Source organism: Triticum aestivum, chromosome 7D, assembly GCF_018294505.1.
Source record: "Triticum aestivum cultivar Chinese Spring chromosome 7D, IWGSC CS RefSeq v2.1, whole genome shotgun sequence".
Lineage (NCBI taxonomy): Eukaryota > Viridiplantae > Streptophyta > Magnoliopsida > Poales > Poaceae > Triticum > Triticum aestivum.
The window spans coordinates 415,152,458-415,169,351 of record NC_057814.1 but is presented as its reverse complement, the minus strand read 5'-3'; the positions used below and the strand labels follow the sequence as shown (position 1 = coordinate 415,169,351).

Genomic DNA, 16,894 nt, shown 5'->3' with positions numbered 1-16,894 from the left:
ACGGGGAGGAAGGGGGACGGAGCGAGGAGCTCACCACCGAGCCAGGGAGAGGCCGGAGAGGGTCGGGGAGGCGTCGACGGCGGTAGATCGAGCGACGACAGTGGTGGATGTAGTCGACGGAGACGACGATTGCGACGGCTCAGAGGGGCTCCAGCTGGAATCGGCGCTTGCAGTCGATGAAGAAGAGGACGTCGGTGCTCCTCGACATGGTGCGGCGACGAGGGATGGCCGGTGGCCGCGGGATCGACACGGAGACGGTGATGACAGAGCTCGGGCGACGGCTTCAAGCGAGGAGGGGGCGAGAGTGGGGAGGAAAAGTGAGCTAGGGTTCGGTCCGCGGGGGGGGGGGGCGACCTTATCGGACGAGGGAGCCGGCGGATGCTCGACACGCGGCCATCTGAGCCATGGACGAGCGCTGCTCGTCCAGCACGTCCTCTGTGAACAGGGATAGGAGGAGGTGCAGGGTGGGCCGGGCCTTATACTATAGAATTAAAGCCCAAGTGTACATTAGGTTCTACCTTCTTTATATTTTATTTTTTTACACTGTTTTAAATTAAGTAGAGCCATCAATTGATTTTTGTAAAAAGTGTAACTTGCCTCATAATTCAAATTGCATTGAATGGCACTGCCACAAAAAGTTTTACTCCAGAATAAATTAGTTTAATATTTCTATATTTTCAAAAGCAATTAAATTATTATTTTAGCACTGTTTTTAATTAGTTTAGGGCATTTAAACACTTTGTAAAAGGTTGGTTCCACGACCAAAACTAGTTAGGGATTATTTGCCATATGATGAACATTTTATTTTTAACATTTGAAAACTTTTATTGTTTGCTTGATTTTGAATTTGAATTTGAATCGGTTTCGAACTAACGCGAAATTAGCAACAGTAACAGAGGTGACGTGGCATCATTAGCAGAGGTTCACTGTAGCTTAATTATCCGGGCGTCACAGAATACATAATTAATATATTTTTTAAAATTTATTTTTTGCTAGTCCCTCTGTTCACAAATATAAGATGTCCTAACTCTTTTGTGAACGAGATGTAGATAGACATATTTTAGTGTGTTTGTTTACTCATTTCAGACCATATGTAGTCCATATTAAATTGTCCAAATAATTTTATATTTGTGAACAGAGGGAGTACTTTTTTCATAAGCATTATACATTTTTCATATACATTAGGAACATTTTATGTATACACGTTTAATATTTTCCCATATACGTGATTAACATTTTTTTAAACCTATTCTTTATCTCTATTTTTTCAAACACATTGTACGTTTTTTTATACATCAGATTTTTTGTATACATGTTTAACATTTTCCAAATACTTTATTAACATTTTTGAATACTTATACATTTTATGTCTATTTTTATTCACATTGTACATTCGTATTATAGATTAGAATTGTTTTGCACATATTTAACATTTTCCAAATAGATATTTAACAGGTTTTGAAAAGTTATATTTTTATGCCTATTTTTTCCATACACATTGTACATTTTTTGTATGCATCGGTAAAAAAAATTCTATACACATTTAACATTTTTCAAATGCATGATTAGCATTTTCATAATATTTTATGTAATTTTTTGTAGTCTATGTATTAAGAATATTTGCAAATATAAATAAAATTCTAAAAAGAAAGCAAAAAAATAAAGTAAAGAAAAACGACGCTCTGGCCTGCCAAGCGCTGGGCCGGGCCAGTCTCTTACTCGCGCTACGCGCGAAATAGGGATCGCCGTGTCCGTGTGCAGCCGTTCCGTTCCAGTTCCACCACCCGCGCCTCATCCACAACAAAACGGGCGCGACATGTGCTCGATGTTTTCCCTCTGAGACCACGCGGCCATGGCGCTCGCCTTCCTCCCACCCGCGCCCGCAGTCCACCATCCGCCGCGCCCCCTCAATCCCCCGCCGCTCGCGTGCGCCACCAACACCGGCTTCTCTTTCCTCTTCCCACCGTCCTCCCGCTGGCCCTCCCTGCAGAGGGCCAGCTCCGCGGCAGCCGGCGATGGCGCCGGCTCGTCAGAAGCGCCGGGCGACAGTTCGCTCGACGCAGACCTCCTCAGGAGAGTCTCCGGGGCAGAGGACGCGGACCGAGCGCTGGACATTGTTGCGGAGTCGCTGGGAGGCGGGGCCGGCTCCGGCTCGAAAGCGTCTCTCGACTCGTCCGACTGCAACGCGATAGTAGCGGCAGCGCTTGACCGGGGCAACGTCGATCTCGCGCTCTCCGTCTTCGACGCGATGCGCTCCGGCCTGGCGCGAGGTGAGCTCGCCTTGCTCTTCTGCTATATCATCCATTCACGAGTTGCTTGAGTGCTGCTGAGTCCGGTGTCCAACTCTGAGTTTGCAGTAGGGCGCTGGAGCTGGGCAAGGCCGGACGCGCGGACCTACGCGTTGCTAGTCCAGCGATTGGCGGCGGCTCTGCGCGTTTCTGATGCTATCAGGATAGTCGACTATGTGTCCCGTGCGGGTGTATCTTCTGCAGAGGAGGTGAGGTTTCGTGTTAGGAACTCATGTGCCAGAGCAATGGTCGTGTGCCTATGTCATCTGTAGCATGATGCTTGTGCAAGTATCATTTTGATTTCTGACCCATGAAGTTGTAGTTTTAAAAACCCTTTGTTCAACCTTTTAATGATAGATAGACACCTCGCACAACACGAAATATCTGGCTGCTATCTATCTCAGTGCTTACTTTCTTCTTTTTCCAGCTTTTCAGTTTAATTCTATCTAGACTTAATTTACAACTCCAATCATCTTAATTTGTGACTTTGGATATGAATAAGTGCAATACAAAATGATTCCCAGAAAAATCATCTTGCCATGCCATTTTCGTAGCATTTCCATCAAGATACGAATAATATCTACCAAGAAATTGCAAATAGTAAATTTAACAGATAGCAATAAGGGCATCTCCAACAGCGACCCGCAAATTTCCTCCTGCATCCGTCCGCGGACAGGGAGGAACCAGTCTGCGGACACGGATGCGGGAGGCGGCCATCCAACGTTGCCCACATACATTTCAACAACTTTTTGAACCAAACTGACAAAATTCGTGCAAACACGGCGGATTTTGATATAAACCGGAAGAGATTCATGCAAACAAGGCAGATTTCATATAAACATGACGAAATTCATTACATTTCGGACATACTTCAACTAATAGCGGAGCTCGTCCCACTCTGGAGGTATAATTTCAGAGATACTTCTATTCTAAACCTACTAAATGATCGCCGGCACCCGTTCCCCATGTCCGACCATGAGCCCCGTGAACTGAAGCTTCACCTTCTCCAATTCTGCCTCGGCGCTCTCCAGCTCCGCCTCCGTAACTTCCACCTCCGGAGCCCCGGGAAGTGAAGCTGTCCGTCTCCACGTCGCTGCCAAACGACTAACCGGCCGATGATGCTCAGCCCACCAAGCTTGGCTTCAACGGGAGGGGAGGGGCGGTGGCCTTCTTGGGACCCAAGTGGCGGCGACCTACCATGCATTACTCTTCCTCGCTGCCAACGGCGCCCACAAACGTGCCGGCTTCATGGTCGTGGCGGCAGGGCACGGGTGCTGAGGGTGGCTCCTCATCGTCGGATTTGCCCCACACCGCGCCTCGTCGAACTCCTTGTAGATGGCCTCCAGTTCCGCCTGACGCTGGCGGTACCGCAAGCGGTTGAGGCGGATCTCGCAGGCGGAGCGTACGAGTCGAGCAACGCTTTCTGCTCCGCCACGTTGGCGTCCGGCACGATCGTCCTGCCGGTGCGATCTGCTCCTCCGCCTGCCGGTGCTCCTGGAGGAGCTGGTGGTTGTAGGCGGCGTCGGCTTGTGCCTCCCGGAATCGCTCCTCCCGCACCATGTCCATGTAATGGGCATGGGCCTCGCCGATGGTCTTGGTGCAATGCACCGGCGAGGGTGGCACGGGCGAGGATGGTGGCGCCGGCTCGACCTCGGCCTCGTCCTCCATTGGGACGTCGTCGGTCTCCGGCTGGTTGGCGGCCATCTCCTTCTTCTGGTCAGACGAGAGGCTGTCCCAGAGGGCTTTGGAGCGCGAGGAGGACATGGTGGGCGTGGTGCGGAAAGGAGAAAGGGACCAGAGGAGGATGAATGCGGCTATGGCAGGGGCTGCAGTTTATATAGCGGGCGAGGCGGCAATGGTGGGCGGCAGAGGGATTGACGGTTGGCGTCGGAGGAGTCGCCTCGGCAACCGCGTGTCATTAATGTGGGCGGCAGACGAACGGGCGAACGGCCATCTTGTCGTTTGAACGCGGAGCAGTTGCTTGCACCGGGAAGCGGCGAGGGCAGCACTCTCTCAGCCGGCACGCCGCTTCAATGCCAGCGCCAATGAGAGGTCGCGTCCGCTCTGGGCGGGCATGAATGCGGCACTGACGCTCTGGAGCGGCGCTGACCGTTTCGGGCAGGAAGCGTGCGCGGGCGAGGGAGGGGGTTTGGGTGGGCCATGGTGGTCAGACGCGGGCGTGGCAGCGGTCCGGACGCCCACAAAGCCGCCCCACGTTTGTCTCCGGTTTGCGGGAGAAAGTGCGTTCGGACCGCCCTCCGGACCAGTACAGACCCGCGTTGGATGGCTTCCACGGTCCAGACAGCGCGGTCCGGACGTATGCGGGCGATTTGAAAGTCGGTGTTGGAGATGCCCTAAATGTACTTCAGAAGTGTTTATTTGACAAAGGATTCATTGGGAAACCATTTATGTATGGCACTACTTTCTTTTTTCCCACCTTGGACCGAACGGCAACAAAGAAGGAATTAAGCTAGTTAGCATATTATAAAACACATGGGATCAAGTTTGACATTTGCAAGGTCAAGTACTCGTAGGTGCGGCCATCTGGCGATTTGCAGAAGGCACACCTTTGTTTGGAGGGCATAGCAAGTGAAATCAGCTCATGAACATTCTAAATATCCCAATTTATCCAGGACCACCTTCTTCTCCTATGGTTATCTTTGTTTGGGAGCCAACGTATCAAACTTTGCATGTTGCATGACTTAATATGTCTCGAATATATCTCCTTCGAATATTAACAGAGTAGAAAAAATATTACTATATTGAATTGTATTTACAATCTTTTCTATGCAGTCTAATTTTGAGCAGTTTGGCAGTATTAACATTACAAGATTGCCCATTGCCACAACAATGCCAGTAGTTCTGAATATCTTAGAAATTTGATAGTTTTGGTGAAAATTGAATATCCAATATTGACATATGGGTGCCTTAGTGAATGGAATATATCTTGTGCACATTAAAACTAGTAGCTACTGCAGGTCCCGTTTGGCATAACTGTTCGCTGTCCAACCTGCATGGTGGCAATTGCTGTCGCGCAGCCTCAGCATGGAACTCAGGTTCGATGTTGCAGAAGTACTTGCTTTACATATCCCTCACATACCGAATACTACTCATTAGCTTGCAAAACATGAACTTCTAAACGATTTTCTCCAGCTGGATATATCATGAGATGCGAGACAAATGTGACTTGGAAGAATAAGAGGGAAACAATGGGACGGGTAGCTGTTAGATATTGTTAGCACATGAACCAACATGCTGTCGCCAGTAGGTAGGAACACAGAAGGGAGAGTCTAGGAATATAAATGCTTGTAGATCCACATGCAAATTGTAATTCTTGTAGGTGGGTCTTATTTTGTAATTCTGCCCCTCACTGGGGTTTAGTGACAATGGATGCTTTAGTAAATAGTTTTGCTCTTTATGGTCGCACATTGCTATAACTTATAAGCACTTCAGCAGGACATTTTGATAATCTTATATAGGAAATGTATTCTTAACAGTTAACCCTCTCAATTCTCAAGTTTTATATATTCTCTACTTCACCTCTAAAACAGGAACCAATTATTGTACTCTCCTGCCTACCAAAACCAGTTGACATAACCCTCTTACCACTTTTCACAATGACCCCCTCCCCCCCCCCCACGCTCGCGTCTCTTACCATCGCCAATCTCCATGGTGGGGCATACACATCCCTCTTGCACGTTGCTGGCTGCCCCCAAACTTCTCCACAGCTCATCTTTCAACACACCACCACCTACCTCGCCCCATGTTCTTGCTTTCATCAATAGTGCTTGTATCTGTAGGAGGCCATTTGGCAGATATGTTACATATGTATATACATATGCAAGTGTGTTAATAAGCAGGAAACCCCTTCACAATGGGGAACTACGAACAACTATATACATGTCTAATGCCTTCCACCCCTCAAACTCATGGCAGATCAACAACATGAACATAAAACCTGGAATATTTTTAGTTGGATGCTTTGAATTGCAAATTTCGTTATGGTTTTTAGTTGGATGCCCTTCAGGTGGTTTCTTGTTCGAAGTGCCGGTACCAATATGAACTATTTTCTGGAGACGTTACAAGCATCGAGTCAGAAGAAGTGAGGTTAGTGACTGATAATGTTGTTTATTATAATTTAGTGTCCTTTTAGGCTTTTAGATATGGATTATGATCACTATTCTTCAAAAGCAACTAATAAGAGCCTTTGCCAGCAACATTCTTGTAAACATGTGTCTTTTTTGCTAGGTGCTAGAACTTTAGAGATACTTGATACCTTAATTAGGATTGAATCATAACGAGTCATTTAAAATGTTGAGCTGAATCAGTGATCCGGTTATGGTCTGGCTGATACTTTTTTCATGTCTTTCTGGGGGTGGTGTGATGGGCAACTCAATGTTGCTCTAGTAATTGGTTTGCAGGGTGGTTCAATATTGTTCCCACAAATGTTGCTTTCCAGGATGCCGAAACGTTTAGACATCAAACTTAAATGTTTTATAACTACACATTGTTCTTCAATGAAACTCTATAACAGGGGTGATTTATGGGCCTTCCAATGGTTATTCATCCTCTGCGTACTCCTTTGCATTATGTAAATTGGTTGGTTTCTGTTGTTTTACTGTTATCTCACAATACAAATTTTAGTGCTTCATTTCAGTTTTCCAGCAGTTACCATACTTGATGTCGCTTCTAATATTATTTCTCTAAGGATCTTCTCCTGCCGAACGCAGCATGGATATTTCAGCTTTTGAGAAGGCCTTGCAATTTATAAATGTGATGAAAGATGATCTTCCAGCTGCCGTTCACTCTATCGTGGTAGCTTCCCTTTTCAAAAATGCATATTAGAAATTAGTCTGTTTATATGTTGATGCTATTTACTTTAGGTGGAGTTTTACCTTGTTCTTCGTGACACGTGAAAATGCCTTAGGGCCTTGTATATTATGTAAAAGTATATGGTGAACTGAATGGAAGTAGATTTCATCACATTTTCTGTTAAGATTGAGGCAAGAATGTTTGAAATGTAAAGATGATGAGGCAGTACAAAATTATCAACATGATGCTACCACCAATGACAAACTGATACCAGTATTTGTTTTAAGCCCCACATCAACAACATGAACATATCTTGTCATAGCTATGGGAAAATAACCAAACACTTGTCAGTCAAGTCAGCATGACCAAATTTGGTCGTAAAGAGTTGGCAACTATCAACTCTGTAGTAAACAGTCCATTATGCCATATACCCAATGTTGCCCAATTCTTAAGTGCTGCTAAATTCGACAGTCAAGATCTAACTGCCATTTCTCATTGAATATTGATTGGCGTACGGAATTTTGTGGGCAGCATGCTGGGGCTTCAGCTCAGCCTTTCATGGATGATATCATCCTTACAATCTATGCACAATACTGTTAACAGCTTATGTCAATTTGGTTTCAGTTTCTGATTACTGATATATTTATCTGTCATTTGTGTTGCAGATCCGGACACCCTCAGGAACAGCCCGCACACATAGATTTGCTACCAAGACCGTGGAACTGCCTGCTCAAGGAGGAGAAAGAGTGACCATTTCCTTGGCTGCCCCAGCCAATGCTTATCGTCAGATGGGCCCCCTCAAGATTGCGGCACGCTCAAAAGGGTTTAGTCCAGGAGAACCCATGTGCCTCACTAACCATGTCAGTGGAGAGATCTCAAAGTTGCTAAGAGTGCCATCAAAGAATGCAGGACCATTGTTTCTTAGTCCTTATCTAGTTGTTGGTGCTGTTGCTTTGCTTGCTTCTGGAGATGCTGTTTCTGCATTCATTGATCCAAGTCTCCCTAGACTAATTACAGCAACTGCCATTGCATCGGCTGCTGTAGGAACAACACTAAATCAAGTGATCCTGCCAGAGACACGAAAGGTATGTTTGAATTCCATGTAGCAAAAACATCTAGGGTGTTTCTTTCATTAAAGAAATGAAACAAAGTACAGACACTCTGAGCAGGTAGGTAAAGATCTAGTCATGTATCATCGATAAATTTGTTTACTATTAAATTAGACCGTTCCATCTTGCTTTATTGATGGATTAGCTCCACCTGATCTTGCCAGTACTTGTTGGCAATACTACCCATTTCGTTAGCATTGCTGATGGCGATGATAATTCTAATCATGTTCTCAACCATACTATCAACTTCAAATTATTTTTGGTGTTGAGTAATGTTTTTTGGAGATAAACGCAGTGACTAGTCTCGAATTAGAAACTGTGGTGTGTATTATCTATTCTGCATGATTTAACTCTTGTGTTTGTCCAGCTTCCGCAAAAGGCGGTAGACATAGTTGCTGTACAGCAGAAACTCTTATCTCAATATGACATGCTTCAAAGTCGTCTTAAGGATCTGAAACGGCTTGTTGAAAAAGAGGTTTGTCTGTTTAATCTCTGTAACCAGTAAATCTTCTGCTAAACGTAAAGTTTTGAAAAGCATAGTGTCCAGAATTATTCCATCGAAGGTGTGGATGCTTGCAAGAATGTGTCAGTTGGAGAACAAGATATTAGCAGTAGGCGAACCATCATATCGGTAATTTTTACAGACGTTGCATGTTTTCTATCATACCGGTTTAATTTACTTAAAAAGCACTGTTTTATTACAATAGTTTCATGTTCTACTGCAGTGTTTTATGAAGAGAATTGAGCATTGTACAAACTAATTTGCAGTGCTCGACGTGGTAGAGTGAAGAGGGTACGAAAAAGCTTGGAAACTACGCTGTTGGCAAAGATTGAGCTGATGGAAAGTTACGCAAAAGTAATACAAGAGACTGTAAATATAAATCTGTGTACATTTCTCATGTGATCTGGCTGAAATAAAATGTTGAATATGGCATTGCAGTTATGTTCTATGATTGAAATTGAAGTTGAAATGGACTCTGACGTTATCGTTGCTGAAGCAGCAACCGGTGCAGTAAGTTCCTATCAATGCATACAGTATACTACCTAATCTACCATTGTTTTTGTTTTTCTGATTAATTCCGGGCAGATAGCTAATAATGAGTGTTACAATTCAGGAAAGAATATCAGAACAAATTGAACAGTTGATGGAGATTGACAGTCTTGAAGAGGTGGAAAACCTTCTGCCCAAAATTGTATCGAGCATAACATCGTTTACGAGGAACTAACATTTGCTTCTATAACCATTTCAGCAATGGCGTATACAAGCTGAGGCTAATGATGAAGCAGAAAGGCTTCTTGGCTCAGATTCTTCGGAAGCATTGTCTGCTGAGAGTGTATGATGAAATTTTGGTAATATGGAAGAACATTAATTTGTTTCCCATTTTCCATATATCTCAGTTCAATATACATGTTTTACTTTCAAACTGAGAACAAAACCATACTCCACTAGGCTGGGCACAGTGACTTGTGAAGACGATGATTGTGATACAAAAGACAAACTGATTGCTGTTTAGAACCATGTATTCCCCCCATAACATCGAAGTGAATATTGCAAAGAACTCGAGATCTCTAGCAGACACTTGACAGTACAGACCAGGACAAACTTATGGATAGAAACAAATGAAAGATGCTTACAGAGACAAGAATGTCAAACCCTGAAGAGCCATGAGATGTTCGGGGCAGTTAAGGACTGTGGCTTGGTTTGCTAGTTACTTTAGCATGTTTCTTGGAGTTAGCAAAAGAATCTGATGCTGGCTTGTAAATGGCTCCGCGTAACTTTTATCACCATTGTGTTGAACGGTGGGACTGTTACTGTACATAAGTGCGTAAATTGAATTGCAACACATTTTTGTCATGTCCATAGATAATTGCAGATCCTTCAAATCGATGTTTGCGGAGCATCTATGTCTGTACAGGAGCTATCAATTTACACGCTTTATCTGACAAGAAAATACAAGACTCGAATGCAAGAGCACAAGCAATAGCATTTCCAGTGGCAGAATAAAAAGTGGCCCTGAACTGAACAAGGAAAATCCCCTCCTGGGCATGGGTTTGTGATGCTTTGTACAATCAAAAGGGGGTATTCACAGCAAAGACAACTAAATCATCCTCTGTTTGCTGCTGGCTATAATTGGTCTTAGTAATGTGTTGCCAGTGATGACCTTTGTTGTTGCAACCACGAAGTCATAGCCCATTCCTTCCTGTGCACCAAGAAATCGAAGCGCGGCAATCTCAGCAAATGTTACGCCACCAACAAACACAACCAGAACAACGGAGCGACGGCCAACCCTGTCGGTATTCTGCTGTGCCCCGTCTGGTAGCAATTCTGATGAACCACTAATGGTCGAGACACCTCTTTTCAAATCCAGACGAGGGCCCGGCAATAATTTCAACACTTCTTCAATAGATTGCCATCCAGACCTCATAGCATGCTCAACAAGGCGAATACTAAGAGGCGCGTATCCAGCAAAGACGTATGACATATCATCAGGGGAATCAGGATCCTTTATATCAACTATAAGCTGGAGAGCTCTCCTAATAACAGCCCAATTACTCCTCGATTCCCGCCTTTTAACAAGGCCAGCCTTTTCCAGATTGTACAACAAGGGCATGTGCTCAAAGCCATAACTGTGCAGTATCTCCCGCCTCAGGTAGTCGAAATTCTTCCTCGGCAACCCAGCATTTGTAAGGGAAAATAACACCAGAAGGCGAAGCACAGTCTCAATAGGCTCTTGCTTCTGTATGATCTCCTCAATGTACTTGTAACACGTATCATAGTCCTTCGCCTCCAGTATCTTTTGCTCAATCTCTACTCGGGCATGAAACAAGGGTTTTCCAGCAAAGGATTGCAGATGGTGCGCCAAATTAACATGCCTGGTTATCTCCGGTAGGGAGTGTAACCTTTTCACAAAGTCCTTGAGCTCAGAAACCGACTGCGTATTCGTGGATTTCACTTGCGCGTAATCTTGCTGAATAGACGTTGCCTTTTGGTGGACGACCCGAAGCACAACATGGAAGTTGAGGTCTCGAATCTCCCTGTACAACTTATCGCTCGAATTGAGTGGAACCTTGACCTTTTTCCCATCTTGTTGGGCGCCCATGATGCCGGCATCAACTTGCACAGATCCGTCGTGAATTTCCAGCATCTCGTCTAAGAGGCCTTCATACGTCAGCTGAGAGCACATTGGTGTCACCATATCCACCTCTCGATCTAGCAAGATAACGGTCTCTATCTCCGGAATCCCCATGTCATCCATGTGGACAGGGTCTTGGAGATGCATATGGTTGAGCAGCTGGGCAGCTTTGGTTGATGCCACACCCTTGGCTCTAACATTGGGGATGACTCCAAAGGCAAGCTCTAGCCTATGGATAGCTTCTGCAATGTGCCACACAGAAGTCGCCGTATCCCCTTCAATAAGGCGACATTCCTGCGAGGAATAGTCATCATCACCAAGCTCAAAAGAAATGACATCCTCATCCAACGGAACCAGATACAAGGGATATTCTCCGATTATTGCCAACTTCTGATGAACTTTCCCTTCCTCCAGAATCATCTCACAGGCAACTACACGACGTGGCACAAAATAGAGGTGGTATTCCCTCTGGAGGCCCTTGGATTCGTCGTTCTTGATCTGATTTGCCACGAATTTCATCAAGCTGAGCTGGGACCGAACAAGGTACACCACCTTGGGGCACTCCGTCTGCACAGGGTCGGCGGAGAGGATCCGCAGCTCTGTGACATGTTCCTTTAGCACCGAGGTGTGCAGGATCAGCGAGAGGGTGCCCGCGAGCTTCGGATCGATGACCAGACACTTGTTCCCCATGATGCTCTTGATTATGCTGACGAGTTCCTTCTGTGACTGCTCCCTGAGGGCAGTGAGATTGAGCGGCGCGTTATCGAGGTTTGGAATCTGTGCCATTTGGCCCACTCGATCGGCACCTTGCGGTTTGGGCGTCGCGTCAGGAACTCAGGATGCTGCTGGCGGCTCGGCCGTCAATGGCGTCGGGGTGGGCTTCAATCTCCTAGCGATGAGGTCGCTGCTCCTGGCTGGCGGCGGGGTCTCGGGCGTCGACGGGACGGAATACGGCGGGTAAGGGGCTTGGATGGCCGGATCTGCCGGCGGAGGAGTGGAGTAGGGCGTGGCGGCGCTCAGCCTTGCGTAGGGTTACGAGAGGGAGAGGGTTGGTGTGGGCGTGCGGCTATATAAGAGTTTGGTTATCCGACCCCGCAACGTACGCGGTGAGAAGCCTAGGTTTTAGATCCTCGCGGTTACGGACGTGGGCGGCGATCGATCCGGCCTTGAAGAGGTTGATGGCAGAGATCAGGGAGGAGACCGCGAGGGCCGGGGAGGGTGAGAGGCTGAAGATGCTGCACGAGGAGGCGGCTCACCCGAGGAGCAACTCCGGCATGGACCCGGGGGACCCGAGGAGGAAGGCAATCGAAGCGGAGGAGATGAGAGACAGGACGGCGGTGGAAGCAGGCGAGGAGGACTACGAGGCCGACATGGCTGCCAAGTTCCGCCATCGCTGGGAGGAGCGATGGTCCGGCTATTTCGGCTCCTTTGAGGACACCAGTAAGTATAACAATTAACTTCCTCTTCCTAACCCTAGATATTTGAGAAAATGACTTCTATACCACTGAGACAAGCATCAACTGCTCATTTGCCATCGAACAAAGCTTCAGTGCTCATATACCAGTAACAAACGAATTCTAGTGCTCGTATGCCACTGGCTGTTAGAACAATGTTACCTCGCAGTTTTCATATGCCAAAATGACTTGTTTGCCCTCAGTGGCAAATAAGCAACAATGAGAGATCATATCTAGGAAAAAACTGACAGCATTTTGCCTGTAATTACATCATTTCAGCAAAACAACAGTGCACAGATAACAGTATCAGCATATATATACTTCAGCTACAGAATAATACTCATCAAAGTTCACATCATTTAGAAACCATTCAGCAAACACCAAATTCAGTCATGCATAAGTAAACTCAAGTTTCCATTCCTACCAAAAGACCACAACCGAGAGTAGGTTGTTCACATAAGCAAAGTCTATAGATAAATTAGACATGAAGAGTTGCGATATGTAAATAATATGTGAAATTTTGCTGAATATCACAGTTTCAGCTTCTTCTTGCTTCGAGTGCTCATTGCGGGGCTGTCAGGTGCAACACTCCTCTTGCTTCGAGTGCCCATTGCAGGGCTGTCAGGCGCAACAGATATGGCCTTTGATCTACATTAAAACATCAGATTACATACTATGATGATCCTCGCAGAATATACGTTGCTAACTTACACATTGTCAAAGAAACATTTCATTGAAGATTGTGCAGCTTTCATACCTTGTAGATTTAGAGGTGGTCTTTGATGATTTCGACTTGGCGACATTGTCTTCAATTGCATCACTCGGACATAGAAGTAGAGGCAGTGCAGTTTCAGTTTCGATTGAACATGGAAGAACAGCCTTTGTAATGGGTTTTTTCTTTCTTTTGTCCCTGCATTAGTTTCACATATTAGCATCATTAGGACAAGATTATGATAAAAACAGTAATATTGAAGCAAGCACTACCTTTTTTGCTTTGCTACTTCAGCATAGGCAGCTAGTGCTTCCGGAGCAGCATCTTTACAGCTTTGCCATCTATGTCCATAGGCCTTGCAAATTGGACATTGGTGCTGGCCTTTATTTCCCTTGCCCTTGCTATTCTCGGCATCACTTTTATGCCTCTGTACTTTTGGCCTCCCAGGGGCCCTCCTAAGGATTGGGGGATTCAAAATGAAATCTTTGTTCACACTTGGCCATTGAGACATGTCGGTCAGGCCAGGAAGAACATGGGCATAAGCTGGAGTGAACTTGGCAACGCTGTAATAGTCATCAACAAAATCTGCTATGGTGACTCCCCTAATTCCAGTAATAAAGCTGATTGCATGTTTGCAAGGCTTCCCAGAGACTTGAAACGCCCGGCATGTGCATGTCCTATTCGCTAGATCAGTAATGTGGCGCTTGCCACCCAGCGCAGCACACTCGGTAACCTCTGCAATCATGTCATCTATTCTCTCATATTCAATGTCTAGCCCCCTACTTTTTTCATTCAGCTCATTCATGACACTTGGAAGTATACGTCGACCTTGCAATTTCCTAGCAACCCTTCTCCTCTTCTCATGCTTAATGGTAATCTTCCTCCTGATCTTGTCCATGAGCTGAAACAACATTAAACCTTTGTGCTTGTGGATCCAGTTGTTGAAACACTCGGCCAAATTATTTGTCACATAATCCACTTTTGAGGAACATGAATATTTGCTCCTTGACCATAGCCTGCTGTGGTACTTCTTTAAGTATGTAATCGCAGCAGCCCTTTTCTGCTCTATGGCTGCCATGTGATAGTCAAAAGCGCGAGGAGTCCACGAATAAGCAGCTGGCCACAAATGATCATCAAAAACTTTGCCATGAAACTTTTTTTTGAAGTTCACAACCAAGTGTCGCATGCATTCCCTATGTTCTGCATACTCAAACACCTTTTCAATTGCAGTGTCAATCCCTTTACCTGCATCTGAACATTTGGCTAGGCCAGGGGGAGAGCCAATAGCCTCACGAAGCTTCTCCATAAACCACACCCAACTTACAGTAGTTTCCGCATCAATAACTCCATATGCTACAGGGTATAGCCAATTGTGCCCATCAATAGCACAAGCAGTAGCTAACTGGCCTCTATACTTGCCTGTCAAATGAGTGCTGTCTATCGCCAAGTAAGGTCTGCATCCAGCCAAGAATCCATCGCAAAGAGGCTTCAATCCAACAAACATCCGTATAAAATACTTTTTCTGATCATACTCCATGTGGTCAATCGCAACTATGCTTCCAGGAGACATCTTCTCAACCTCCGCTTTCCAGGCATACAGCTTGTCAAAAGACTCATCCCAATCACCAAACAACTTAGCCATTGCTAGCCCTTTGCCCCTGAATACTTTTGTATAATTGATCTCGATCTTGTACTTGTCATGTAGCCTCCTCTGTAACTCCTTTGGGCGAACACTAGGATCTTCTTTAACCCAGTCCATGACTTTCTCACACACCCATGCCTTTAAAGCATTATGGTGCTCCTTTTTTTTCTTTGTACTAGCACATGTGTGCTTCTCCAAATGAACCTTGACCTGCAGTAAATTGTAATGGGTAAGAAAATAGAGTCAACTCCATCTAATAACAGCTAGAGTATGCAACTAACTAAAATATATACCTCCATAGTTTCTCCATCATCCAACCTCCCAGCATGAATTCTCCATGTGCAATCTTTAGACTCGCGACAATGAGCCCTGAATCGTGTAGGCTCACTTTTGTCAACTTGAAAATCAAACTCTCTCTTTATGGCATACGTAGCAATTGCCAACCTAAACTCTTCAATATTAGGATACTTTGCACCAACATGCATTGGTGGGTTTTCTTTATCATACACTATTTCTGGAATAACATCTGGTCTAGCATCTTCCGTAACCCACTCCTCGTCATCGCTGCTATCCTCTACATGCTCACTATTTGGTATATCTTTTTTTTCTCCGAGCTCATCATCACTATCTGAACCAGCACTATCAATTGAGTATTGGTCCTCCTCATCTACACCAACATGTTCATATTCTTCATGTGGATTTGCAAGATATGTATCTATAAGGCATACTTTAGCTTCATCATTTACATTGCTTGCTTGACTAGGCAGTGCTACTGATGGTGTTTGATTCAATGGAGAAAAATGCACATCAACACTATCACTTGGGTCAGATTGTTTGATGATCAGATTACCGCTTCTATTTTGATGAAAAGACTCGTACATTTTCAGGCATTCTTCATCATTTGACACACAAATATTGTTGCCACTAATAGAGTCAACGTACTCAAGAATTATATTCTCCACTGAAAATAGTGGAAAAGTTCCAGCAATGGAAGCCACTAGATCCTTCAAGCTTGAGCTACTACCCTCAACAATATCCCAAGTAAATGTAGAATCCCCACAGATTTCTGTTCCACCGCCACAAATCTTCACCTCTACTGTGTAAGTACATGATTGGATCATCCTGTGGATGATGAAACCATGTCAATATTTGTATGCTCCTATCTAAAACTTTAGCAAAAATAGACAGACTGAAAAATTACCTAGCACAAATATCAGAGAGAGAGGTGGAGCCGCATTCGTCGGCCACGCCGTCCTCCTCATGGAGCTTGGAAATTTGGGGCAGAGGAGCTGCAGCGAGTGTGCCCACCTACGGGATGATCTCTTCGAGGGCCTCGACCGTGGACATCCCTGACCCGCTCTCCACATCGCCGGAATCCCCGATTCTAGGGTTCGGCGCGACATGGTCGGCGGGAGAGGTCGGCGCTGCTAGTTGGGCTAAGGCAGTTGAAGCCGCGGAGGACGGGAGGGAGGGAAGCAGGGCCGCGACAGGAGGCGGCGGAGGCCGGAGCTGGGGGAGCGGCGCCGTCGGCGGTGCCTCAATTCGCTGGGGCTCGGGGAGCGGCGGAACCTTCGGCCTCGACAAAGGCTGGGGGAGCGGCAGAACCTTCGACGAGTAGTTAGCCTGAGGGAGCGGGAGAGGGAGGAGGGGCATGCGCTGGGGGAGCGGCGGCGGCGGCGGTTCCGCCATGGCCGCTGCTGTGTGCGTGCGTGAACTGGTCGGGTGGTGTGGTGTGCGTTGATT

The 16,894-nt window shown here is 45.8% G+C and overlaps 3 protein-coding genes across 10 annotated transcripts in view; 2 read left to right on the top strand and 1 right to left on the bottom strand.

The window, feature by feature from the left end:
* Positions 1-1,772: 1,772 nt before the first annotated feature.
* LOC123169382 (uncharacterized) lies at positions 1,773-10,055 on the top strand. Of its 7 annotated transcripts, XM_044587219.1 has the most exons (13): positions 1,778-2,270; positions 2,358-2,497; positions 5,267-5,344; positions 6,316-6,395; positions 7,019-7,103; positions 7,766-8,185; positions 8,577-8,684; positions 8,773-8,840; positions 8,978-9,065; positions 9,150-9,221; positions 9,325-9,378; positions 9,460-9,559; positions 9,660-10,055. In XM_044587219.1, exons 1-12 carry the CDS (start codon positions 1,853-1,855, stop codon positions 9,547-9,549), a joined length of 1,701 nt encoding a protein of 566 aa, XP_044443154.1. In that variant the 5' UTR covers positions 1,778-1,852; the 3' UTR covers positions 9,550-9,559; positions 9,660-10,055. The 7 variants fall into 7 exon arrangements, 2 of the variants coding, with proteins under 2 accessions (XP_044443155.1, XP_044443154.1); XR_006484781.1 differs by lacking the exon at positions 9,660-10,055 and having other exon boundaries at positions 1,773-2,270; positions 8,757-8,840; XR_006484783.1 differs by lacking the exon at positions 9,660-10,055 and having other exon boundaries at positions 1,773-2,270; positions 8,750-8,840; positions 9,460-9,537.
* On the bottom strand, positions 9,561-12,203 carry LOC123169381 (vacuolar protein-sorting-associated protein 33 homolog). Of its 2 annotated transcripts, XM_044587218.1 has the most exons (2): positions 10,319-12,203; positions 9,561-10,281 (listed from the first exon to the last, which is right to left on the bottom strand). In XM_044587218.1, exons 1-2 carry the CDS (start codon positions 12,127-12,129, stop codon positions 10,146-10,148), a joined length of 1,947 nt encoding a protein of 648 aa, XP_044443153.1. In that variant the 5' UTR covers positions 12,130-12,203; the 3' UTR covers positions 9,561-10,145. The 2 variants fall into 2 exon arrangements, with proteins under 2 accessions (XP_044443153.1, XP_044443152.1); XM_044587217.1 differs by having other exon boundaries at positions 9,561-12,203.
* A 318-nt stretch (positions 12,204-12,521) lies between these two features.
* The window catches only part of LOC123169384 (uncharacterized), a 6,423-nt gene continuing 2,050 nt past the window's right edge, over positions 12,522-16,894 (top strand). Inside the window, exon 1 of the mRNA XM_044587222.1 lies at positions 12,522-12,783. Coding sequence (XP_044443157.1) covers positions 12,522-12,783 — 262 coding nt within the window. The remainder of the gene's footprint in view (positions 12,784-16,894) is intronic.

Coding starts and splice junctions, on each gene's coding strand:
- LOC123169382 (XM_044587219.1), top strand. CDS start 1,853: ATGGCGCTCGCCTTCCTCCCACCCGCGCCCGCAGTCCACCATCCGCCG. Junction 5,345..6,315: donor AGCCTCAGCATGGAACTCAG/GTTCGATGTTGC, acceptor GATGCCCTTCAG/GTGGTTTCTTGTTCGAAGTG. Junction 8,685..8,772: donor AACGGCTTGTTGAAAAAGAG/GTTTGTCTGTTT, acceptor ATTCCATCGAAG/GTGTGGATGCTTGCAAGAAT.
- LOC123169381 (XM_044587218.1), bottom strand. CDS start 12,129: ATGGCACAGATTCCAAACCTCGATAACGCGCCGCTCAATCTCACTGCC. Junction 10,282..10,318: donor ATAGCCAGCAGCAAACAGAG/GATGATTTAGTT, acceptor ATACCCCCTTTT/GATTGTACAAAGCATCACAA.